At 37.5% G+C, this 12099-nt stretch overlaps 1 protein-coding gene across 1 annotated transcript in view; it reads right to left on the minus strand.

The window, feature by feature from the left end:
* Positions 1-3576: 3576 nt before the first annotated feature.
* Positions 3577-12099, minus strand: part of LOC139475747 (sphingomyelin phosphodiesterase-like) — a 29531-nt gene continuing 21008 nt past the window's right edge. Inside the window, exons 10-14 of the mRNA XM_071258948.1 lie at positions 9490-9572; positions 8492-8684; positions 5992-6084; positions 5456-5550; positions 3577-4567 (exon numbers count right to left, since the gene is read on the minus strand). Of these exons, the coding sequence (XP_071115049.1) occupies positions 4453-4567; positions 5456-5550; positions 5992-6084; positions 8492-8684; positions 9490-9572 (579 nt within the window). The 3' untranslated portion in view covers positions 3577-4452. The remainder of the gene's footprint in view (positions 4568-5455; positions 5551-5991; positions 6085-8491; positions 8685-9489; positions 9573-12099) is intronic.

Below are 12099 nucleotides of genomic sequence, written 5' to 3' on the forward strand. Positions count from 1 at the left end.
CAGTGGCAATTACAAGTTATGTCCCTTCTATGTGACTCCTACTGACCAATCAGATTCCATCTCTCATTTCACTTGCATTTGCTTCAAACAAAATGGCACGCCCGGTCAAGATGATCTGATCCATAATCAAAATCTACACTGTAATAAAAATGGATCTTACTGCACAAAGTGCATCAAATCACCCTGAGCGCCTTGATAAAAACCATGAAAAGTTTTGGAAAATGTGGCCGAACCAAAATTATAAATCTTGTAATCGAGCGAAATCTGCAAGGCAGTTTGCAAACCGGATGTCGATTTTGCTGTCAGCCAAAATGTAACTCCATAATTCCAGCCTAGTTCAGCAAGGGTGGAAGCTGGACTTTTATAGTCAGTTGACTCTCTTGCCTCAGGAAGTTGCTAGTGCATCACATTTCCAAACTATTATCATAAATACCCTGGACAAATTCACCACCAGAGCTTCGCTTCTTGATGACAGTCAACTGAAAACATCTGGGACTCACATACTGCAATTTGAACTGCAATCTGAATGAACTTTGCCAACTCTCATGCAGAAGAGACATTTTGATTATCGTTGATTTTGATTGGTTGAGCTTTCGCTCATGAGCAAGAGAACTTCTGAGTTTGTAAAAAATGAGACAGAGATAGTGACATCATTTCTGAAACGAAGCTTTTGATGGAAAATGGGTCCAGAGTATTGATCATAATAGAATGGAGATGTATTACACTGGATATTAATAATGAGTTTGTGACATACCAGTACATCAAGGTGGATGTGTTCTGCATTTAATCAAACATACTTTGTAGTAAGAGAAAAAATATAGATCATGAAGATACAGCATTAGATAGTTCATCATCTTCAGTGATAAATAGACTTGACCCATTCACTACCATAGCTTTTTGATTTGGACTCAACTTACACAAGCTAAATAGTGAGTGAGTGAGTGAGTTGGGTTTAACGCCGCTTTTAACTGTATTACAGTTATATCACGGCGTGTCAGCTTAATGTGGGAGGAAAGCCCGAAGTGATGCAGGTCTCAGACGTTTACCACTTCGGTGAAACCCAGTAGCACGGGTATGCTGCTGACAAACCTAGAAACATAATCGGGGCGAACCGGGATTTTTGAACCCACAATCATAGGTTTCTGGCGTGCCCAAGGGACGCAACTCTGCACAGCGAATCGCGGCGCCTTAGATGACTGGCACAAGCTAAATAACTTCTACAAAGCAATATTGGAGTTATGATTGTCAGAAGTCCATGTTCCAGTATGAGAGTGACTAAGGCCATGGACAAATTATTGAGCATGTTTGAGGCATGGGATTAGTTTCCTTATGTAAAAAGCATATGATACTGACAATTGCTGAAACTTACTTTACTTAATTTTTATAAAAATAGTTGAGCATATTTGCACAGCATCAAAAACTGGTAGGCATTGCATTATATGTCCTGCACAGAACACTGGCTGATATTAATCAAACTGATGGTAAACAGGAAACAAAGCAAATTACAGTCTCAAACCTCATCCGCACAATGACAGCTGTTTCCTGAAACTGATGGTAAACAGGAAACTGGGTAAAATCCAAATCTCCATCCTCATCACCATAAGTTTATGCATGGAGAATTTATATGATATACCATATTTGACGTAATAAGTGCCCCGCTCTAATAAGCACACATGGCGATATTTGTTAATATATTGGCAAGTGAACAATCCCAATTAGCACCCCTTCCGATTGATCAATGTACACAAGAATTATTTATTCGTGTATAATACGCACCACATTGTTATATGCCCCCTTAATTAAGGGCAATTAAATTCTGGAAAAATATATCTGTCGTATATAAACAGTTCAGGCCGTCAGCATAAACCACGAAATTTATCTTTCAACTGTTTTTTACACAACTGATATTCTAATAAGAGCCCCCTATTTCTAATTTTGAGAGTGCCCTGGGTGCTTATTACGCTGAATACGGTACTTAGTGTCCATACACTATACAAGGCATCATGGCTGGTACACAGCAGGGTCCAAACAACTATCTATACATTGTTAGGAAAGTACACTTCTGGAGTTCAGTTAATGAGTATTACTTGCAGCAAACATTTTGAACTGTGACAATAGCATAATGAAAGGAACGGAAGAATACATGCAAAAGATACATATAATTCATGAGTTCAAACAAAACTGATTCATGGGTATCACAATATTCTCAGATTTTTATACACACATTGAATACTTTTTACTATATTGTTATTTAATATTGTTATATTGTTAAGTTAACAGAAATCATAAAGGTGAGTGAGGGAGTTGGGTTTAATGCAGCTTTTAACAGTATTACAGTTATATCACAGCGTGTTAGCCTAATGTGGAGGAAAGCCTGAAGTGATGCAGGTCTCAGACGTTTACCACTTTTGTGAAACCCACAAGCTGTGACAGGCCTAAAGATATAATCGGGGTGAACAAGCATCTGATGTCACGACCATAGGTTTCTGTCGGACCTGAGAGACACAACTCTGCAAAGTGAATTGTGGCGCCTTGTGGCGCCTTGTGACGACATGGCTACCCGTGCCCCTCAAAAGCATGACTAGAGTACAAATCGCAATTATCCATAATTACAATGGTTAGAATTTGATGATTGCGTCCTATTCCAGGGCCCAAGGATTACTGAATAGATATCTCAGAATATTCATGTCTTCATTAACAAGGCAAGATGAATATGTGGCATTTTGTTCACACAAAGTCTTAATAGGATATTTTGCAACTTCAAAACATGAATATTTGAACAAACACATATACTGAGTATATTAACACGCCAAGAGGGGTAGAAAGAAGGGTCAGGCAATATCCTAAATCAATAGTCCACTGTTACTAAACCAGTCATTTAACAATAAAACCAGACAAGAAACAGGTAAAATTGCAACACATAGTGGTATAAAAAGGCACCATGCAAAACCAGTGTTGCTTTGATTCCTAACATTGCATGTATGTTCTATAGGATTGTGAAGCTACCACATTCTAAACATGAAGATTAATAAGAACAGAGCTCCAAATAAGCTGCGTATCTGCGTAAAATACGCATCAAAAATGCAGAAATACACAGTAAAATATAATCCAAGCGTATCAAATACGCAACGAACATTACAGATTCGCTACAAAAATAAAACTTGTGCGTATCATCAAAATATTGTGAAGTAACCCTGCGTATTCGATTAGCAAATCAGGAACTTATTTTGAAATTATAAACGGACATTCCGTCAACCTTGCCAAACTCCACGATGACATTTACATCATGATCATTTGCCATCACACTTTCTTGTGGAAATATCGTGGTATTTTTGAGTCCTATAAAGCTCTCGAACCCACATGACACCAGTTTGCAGGGACTAGATGAATAGTGTTTTTCAAATATTTAACTTAAATACCCACATGTGTAAAAACTAGTGGGTAACAGAAATTTTAATACCCAGATAGAATTACTGATACCCAATGATTTCAAAATGCATGGGTAAAATACCCACAACACCAAACGCTTATCTGGAGCTCTGAAGAAATAGCTTTCATGCACGTTCATACAGGTTCTTTGAGCAAATGTGTATAGCTTTATGTACATTATCACATATACCGGTACACCTTTGCTATCACATTCAGGCACATAGTTCTGACTACAAAGAGTCTGTCATAAACAGAAACTGGTTCCTTGAAAATGACTTTCAACAGAAGAGTATCCTTGTTCACTTAAATAATTTAATTTGAATAAATAATTTACTTGAATTATTTGAAAACAATTGTTCTCTGGATCAAACCTACAAGCCCTTGTATTTGCTATTGATATAACATGGTGGCGTATCCTAATCCTTGACTGCCATGAGGGCATTAACATTAAATGGAGCTCAAGAGCGTAGTGAGTGAGTGAGTGTGGTTTTATGCCGCTTTTTGCAATATTCCAGCAATATCACGGCAGGGCACACCAGAAATTGGCTTCACACATTGTACCCATGTCGGGAATCGAACCCGACTCTTCAGCGTGACGAGCGAACGCTTTAAACACTAGGCTAGCCGACCGCCCTGCTCAAGAGAGTAGGTAACAGGTAATTTAGTTTCTATTGTGGTATCAGTGGCACTATTAATGTGCTCCAAATAACAGGAATGCATGATCACTTTCTTTCATGACATGCTTTCTGGAAGCTAACTTTTCACGAATGAAAACAAAAACAGGCTTTCAACCCTCTCCCCAGGCTAAATTAACTAGCTTTTCAGGTTGGTAATCCTTCTGAAAAACTCAAACAGCAATAGATATGTCCTCTGATTGTGTTACGTGTAATCAGTGCTGATCTGATTATTAGAAAAATGCTGATAAGATTTTTAAATTTTTATACTTTTTTTTGTATGTATGGGTATGTGACTGCTTGAACCACTGGTGTCCTTGACCTTCCTGGGACATTGAGTGGTCAGCATCTAGAGGTCAGAACACAACTGTTGGTCAGATGACCGTCCAGACTTGAGGGCACACAGCAAGTCTCTGCGACATTTGTCATCACAGGCATCAGTGGGATGAGATTTGTAGTACAGGCTGAAATGGGGAAAAAATCATTCTGGTGAATGTTCTCCATTTTGTTTTGTGTAGGCCCATATGCCAGTCTACAGAAATGTACATTAACAGCTCTAGTCTGATATAAATGATTGAATTACTACTTAGCAAATCCCTGAATCCTTGAAAGTGGCATTCCCCAGGCTTATGCCAATCAGATTTCTCCTATCAATGCTCATCCTGAATTCCACATAGTTTTAAAAAATGACATGATGGATATTAAATAATGGTATTGTTTTACCCAGAACTTGGTGAATTACCAAACAATCTCTTGTTATAACTCCATTGCTTTTAGGATTGAAATACTTTCACACACACCAAAACAGCTAGATGATGTAAATGGAATAAATTAATCTAATATACTTGAAAATAACAAATGATATCTATGAATAAATATGCAAAATCTTTGATTGATCGAACAAAAAAATGCAAATGCCAATGGTATGATGACAAAACATCATTGACAAAAGAAAAATTAAATTTGTCAAAATACTTTTATTTATTAAATTTCTGATTTGTTTTAACCTTAAATACACATTTTGGTGAGACATGAGAATGTGTCCACAGACATATCGGATGCTGATCCGTTATTCCCTGACAACATCTGAGCCATGAGCCATTATCAAATCAAATAATATGAGTGAGTGAGTGAGTGAGGGAGGTTTTATGCCGCTTTTAGCAATATTCCAGCAATATGGCAGCGGGGGACACCAGAAATGGGCTTCACACATTGTACCCATGTTGGGAATCGAACCTGGGTCTTCGGCGTGACGAGCAAACACTTTAACCACTAGGCTACCCGACTGCCCCTCGAATAATATGTGTAAGCTGACCAAGCAACCATCTGACTGACTGAGTAAGCTCACCTACCTGTAGTAAGTCTGGAACAGTGTGGCGTTGTCTCTCATTTGATAGATGAGCTTATTCCAATCTTTGGGATACAGTGACTCCATGTTGTATGTGCTCTGCAATATAATGTAACAGGATAAACTACAAAACTCATCTCACACAGCTGGGCCTATCTATTGTTGAGACCTGGCAGCTCTCAGCAATACTGTTGGTCCCAGCCTGACCACTGTGATATACAGATGATGAAAACTGATCCAATGATGATGATCCAATACACTGTTGTCTCATGACATGATATGACCCAAGGGCACATATGATTTTTATGAACCCCAATATGTTTGCCCTTGTAGGTCATAAATACTATTACACACTGGTAAACCCTGTTCATAGGGGCCTAACATTATTGCAAGTACCATGGTTAAACTCATACCTTTACTTCACAATTCCAAAGGCTGGGTTGGCATGTGCGAAAAAGTCTTACAATGACCGAAAGAGATAGCCTGGACTAATCAAATGAACACACATCTATCTTGAGGTGGCGGGATGCATTACGATACCTGGGCTGTGTATTCCAGCTGCCACTGGGGCGGACCGCTTGCTGTGTTAGCCTGGGTCAAGTTCAGGATATACGTCTCATGATCCAACACACTCTGGAATAAACACAACAGAAGCATTGATAAAATATCAAAGAGAAAGCATCAAGTTTCAGTGTCCAACAAAAGAGTGATTGAATGTTGTTTTACTCAGAATTCCTGATATGTCCTGGTAGCCTGTAAATAATCGAGTTTGAACCATGTAAGTTAGTGACCGAGAACATCAGCATGAATTATCATACCATTGATGATATCTTACGAAAATCATGAGGTACATGTACCTTTCTGGGCCCGAATCCAAACAGTGTCCAAACAAGGTATGAGTAGAAAAGAAGGTTTCTTTGTTTGTTTGTTTGTTGTTTAACGCCGCACTCAGCAATATTCCAACTATATGACAATGGTCTATAAATAATCGAATCTGGACCAGACAATCCAGACGATCCACAGAATTGGGAAACAATGACATGCATCAACAAAGTCAGTGAGCCTGACCATCCAATCCCTTTAGTCGCCTTAACGACAAGCATAGTCACCTTTTACAGCAAGCATGGGTTGCTGAAGACCTATTCTACCCAGTATCTTCACGGGTCAGAAAAGTAAGTTACACTAAATGTCCTTGTGTCTGTTTACAGTTCGATGAACCAATATCATTAGTCACATGGGGAAGAAATTGGGTATTTCTCAGGTTGTATATGAAGCTTGAATACATACATCTATCAAAATCTTAAAGCAAGTTATGATAAAATATTATAACAATTACACGTTCCATATATTGCAAAATCTAATGAAACAATAACTTATTAAAGAATACTTTTGGAAAATAAGCAAAAAAAATTATGATTTGCAATTTGATAAAGTGACACAATTAAATATAAGAAATAAACTGCATCAAATGTTTTGTACGACATGTAATGTCAACGCCAACATAAAAGGCTTGATTATCAAAAGAAATATGAGTGTTGTCATAGGTTAAGATAAGAAAAGATAAGACTTTATTATCCCAAGTGAAATTCATACTGCACAGTTGATTAGCACTAAAATATGGAAAAGAAAATATATGATAGTTAAATATGTACATAAGAAAATAGGACACTTATAATATAGACCATGAGTAAAAACGTAGAAAAATAACACTAGAAAATTGAACACTATCACAGGGACGACAAGAAATGGTATTTTAAAATATATGTACTTATATCACAGTATGAGTACACTTTAATAAAAAGAGATACTAACAGGCTAAGATTTGCGTACAGTGAACTGTTAAAAAGCATCAAACAGATAAACATTTAAAAGACTTATACTGGCTGGTATGAATGATTTCCATGCCCGGATTGTTGTCAGCATCGGCATGCAGTCTTCGGACATAAGGTAGAAACTGATATTCCGAATAAAGTATATGACTGCTGTCATTTAGTATCTTACGCATTTTTTTGACAATTTGCTGCTCATACACTTTGCTGATGTGTTGAAATTGGGTACCTGAAATTTTGCTTGCTGTATTTAAACTTTTACGTATTATCAAGATTATAGATTTACTTTGAGGTTATGGGTTATAACATGAAGAAGGTTACTTTGCCAGACCCAAATATCAGCTATTCAGGGCTAAAATATAGAAAAAAATCAGGTGTGCTCATGGGCACTGGACCTTCTTTTGAGGTGCGCCATTTCATTATTACCCAATAATTACAACCAATAGCAATCATCTGCTGGGTCTTTCACAACAATCAACACAAATAACCACTTCCATTTGATACGCAAGACATACATAATGTTCATGATGTTCCGTCAAAATACGGAAAGATGTGATACCATTCAAGTGTATTTTCATGCAGTCTTGAACTTCTGGTCACACATCTGTAAGCTACAGGTACAGTCGACGGAAACCACCGACTAATGCCGACTGATCTTTAAACAGGAAGTCATTAAGCACGAGTGAAACATGCAACTAATGGGGCAAAAATCCTTCATTTCACAATATAATTTTGTCAAGACATGAAATAGAAATTCACGTAAGTAGTTTTAATGAAAATTCAAGCGGCACTAGTAATTTCAAACCTTGTATTTCTAAATGCATGTGTATGGGGTGTATGAACCCAAACCAATTTCCTATGAAGCCATTTACGTATCCAATAATGACGAATGAAAAGCTACTGTAGAAAATACCAACATTCCTCTACATTAATATGCAAATGAATTCAAACATGTATCCTAAAAGTCTTGAAAGAGGTCAAATTTGCTTTTATAATGTCAATTTTGTGCAAAAATAATATGTATCAACTTTGACGCTGTTCCAGAATTTGTCAGAATTTAACACAATTGATAACAGTCATGCTTGCTGGGAACTTCTGATTATTTACACTGTTTTATCAGCGTAAAGACCCATAGTATTCAAAGAGTGATATACTTAGAAGAATGCAAGGAACATCACCATAGACTAGAATCAAGGAAAGGTAACTCCTACCCAGGAACATCCGGAGTAGTTTGCATCCAGCTCATAGATCCTGTAGCCCAGGTTCAAGTCGGGGTATGGTGTGATGCTTGGCACGATGTATGCCATGCTGACTGGGCGAGTGAAGTTCACATTGTCATAAAACACTTCAAATTCATCTCGGTGAGTGTGCCCAAAAAACTGGGCAGCAATGGTACTTTCAAATCTGAAATAAGAAAAATGGCAATGAAATTAACTCTAAACTTATTTCTTATCAACAAATAAAATTTATATATAGCCTTGATCAAAGTTAAAACAATGAACACCTCTTCTCTGTAAGTTGTGTCAAAGTGAAAATTAATCACGGTTATTTCCTAAAAACATGTTTCAAGTATTTTACATTGAGTGACATTTATCTGCTTATAAATAATACATGCTACATGAGATTCTTACTTTGATGCTACATGTGCTTCTTAAAATGATGTGCTTAACCTGATGGTAAAAGTACTTCTTAATCTGATGCTACAAGTACTTCTTAATGTGATGCTACAAGTACTTCTTAATTTGATGCTACAAGTATTTCTTAATCTGATGCTACAAGTACTTCTTAATCTGATGCTACAAGTACTTCTTAATATGATGCTACAAGTACTTCTTAATCTGATGCTACAAGTACTTCTTAATATGATGCTACAAGTACTTCTTAATCTGATGCTACAAGTACTTCTTAATCTGATGCTACAAGTACTTCTTGATATGATGCTACAAGTACTTCTTAATCAGATGCTACAAGTACTTCTTGATATGATGCTACAAGTACTCCTTAATGTGATGCTACAAGTACTTCTTAATTTGATGCTACAAGTACTTCTTGATATGATGCTACAAGTACTTCTTGATATGATGCTACAAGTACTTCTTAATCTGATGCTACAAGTACTTCTTGATATGATGCTACAAGTACTTCTTAATCTCCACTGAGAGGTCATAGCAGTAAATCTAACAACACTGTAAATATACTTCATCATCACCTGTTTACAATGTTGTAGTAGTTCCAGCTCCAAGCCTTCAAACATTCCTTGATGCCAGGAGGCATGTGACCCAGAATATGTACCTACAGTCATACAATCATACAATCAAACCATACTAATGCATTTGCATTATTTATATATCATGTAGTTATTAAGTACCACCACAAACCACGTTCCTCTTCAATGTAAATATACCATTACTGCCTGAGACATTTCAGCACAAGTCAAGCATGAAATATTTACTGGTACATGCATGTTAACACATCTTTCTCACAATGACAAGGCATTACCACATCCAGACTTCTTTAATCAGGATACTACACTGATGGAAATAAATAAAATCGCATAATGTGTTTGGTCAATGTGTCGGAATCAGGGGTCCGGAAACCGTCATATGCGCCGGAAATGTCCGATTGGGAATCTCAAATGACCGGTTTAAAATATTGCTTACCGGACATTTTAAAAAGTATTGTCCGGACATTCTTAAATTTTGACCGGACATGATCAACAGTTAGGACTGAGCAGTTTCTGTCTGCAGTTGCAACACAATTAAGATTTTCTACACTGACAAGCTTTGTTTGTTTTGATTGCTGTAAATACATCGTACCTACATGATAGTCCAATCGGTCAATCACTGTAATAGGCAATAAACTGAGTTGACACTAATTAATCAAGGATTAATTACTGAGAACATCTTGTTAATTTGCGTGAAAGGTGTTTACAACTGTACATAAATACCTTGCATCATCGATGTACATCATTATCCTCACAATGTTACGATACGTAACCTCAGACAAGAAGCGAAAGCGTGACGACAGCCAGTCGACTGATGCAGATCAGTCGAGCGGATCTGCCAAACCCTCAAAGTCAAGACGATCATTTTGTAAGTCGTGGCTAACGACTTTCACTTGGTTGACATACAATGAAGATTTGCAGATTTTATTGTTTTCAGTAGCTAGTCGTATATTGAATCTTGATTGACCGCCATTTTGCTTTCTCGGACGATCGATATCAATTTTTTTAAGGTCAATAATTAAGTACAGATGAAAAAATTATTCAAATAACTATTGCTCTCAACGATATTTTAGTATTTGTGATTAAATTATCTGTCTTGTTTTAAAAAAATCTTTAGTTTAAAAAAAACCTTTTCCCGTGCGGTCACGTGATAACCAAATATGGGATAATAGTCTCGATCCAAATGTTACAACGCGTACACTTGAGCAGACTCATGAATATAACTCATGAATATTAATTAGACCGTTTACTACGTTCACAGATCGTTATTATAACAGAAACAAACGTATGTTTTCCAAGTATATCTAAATTGATATTATTTGTTATTAATTGTCCGGTGAATTAAACAATTTAAATTGAAACAATTCATAATTCATCATATTATGAATACGTAAACTTGTAATGTGTGTCAAAAGTCGTACTAAAATACGCTATTTGAAGGGGGCGTGGCCTAAATGCAAATGTCCGATTGGGATTTTAAATTTTCCGGACCCCTGGTCGGAATGTTGTTATTTTTTGGTTGCCGTTTTTTGGATGTACATGGTCAACATCTCCAAAACGCAGGCTATCACCTATAGAAAGACATGCAGTGCACGTGTTTCAGTAGTTTTTCGTGGAGCAATGGGGTATGAAGTCTTCTACTGTAAGACCGATCTCATTGACATCAACTGCGTGAAACATGCCACGACAGTACATGTGTTTGAAGGAGAAATGGCAGCCAAACAGGATGGTGAGATCAGGCCAGTCACTGCGAGAAGTTGCAAGGCACTTTCAGAAGTCCATCAGTGTCCTCTCAGGACTGTGGAACCTCTACAGCCAGACGGCAATGTTTTCATGAGATGTGGGCGTGGGCGACCATAGAAAACTACAGCTCGTCAAGATCATCAGATTCGGCCTTGAGGGATCACTTTAAACCTGCCCCAAAAGTGAATGCCGAGTTCAGAGCTGTCACACATCTACGGTTAAGCTGCGTCGCTGGTGATACACCATGTTCAGCGATGAGTCTCGTTTCAATATGGACAATGTAGATTCGTGTTTCAGCAGATTTTTTAAGGCAGAACCAGGTTGCTGTGCTTCCATGGCCGGCTAAAAGTCCAGACGTTAACACGATGGAACATTTATGGGACGTTCTTGGTCGTCGGGTGCGAGATCGCATTAATCAACCTCGTAATCTGGACGAGATGTTTGACTGTTTAAGACAAGAAGAGTGGCATAATTTTCCAAGGGCTACAATCGGGGCATTAATTCGGAGTATGCCAAGATGTTGTCAGGCTGTTGTGAGAGCTTGTTGTGGTCACACGTCATACTGAAGAACTGAGATAAAGTCATTATTTACCATGTAGCTTTCATTTGATCAAATGTTGTATTAAAATCTGATGTCTGCACCATCTATGCGATCCTTTATTTTATTCCATCAGTGTATATTGTAAGGCCTTTCATTTTGAAATGACAAATTGTTTTACTGACAATTTGAATCCCCACCATTGGAGAATGCTTCCAACCAAATATGGTTGATATCTATCTCTTAGTTCCAGAGAAGAAGTTGCTTATAGTTGCTTATAGCCCTATCTGGCTCCGCCCCTAAGCCCCTTGGGG

This window comes from Haliotis cracherodii, unplaced genomic scaffold (genome assembly GCF_022045235.1).
Source record: "Haliotis cracherodii isolate W230 unplaced genomic scaffold, xgHalCrac1.p SCAF_1, whole genome shotgun sequence".
Lineage (NCBI taxonomy): Eukaryota > Metazoa > Mollusca > Gastropoda > Lepetellida > Haliotidae > Haliotis > Haliotis cracherodii.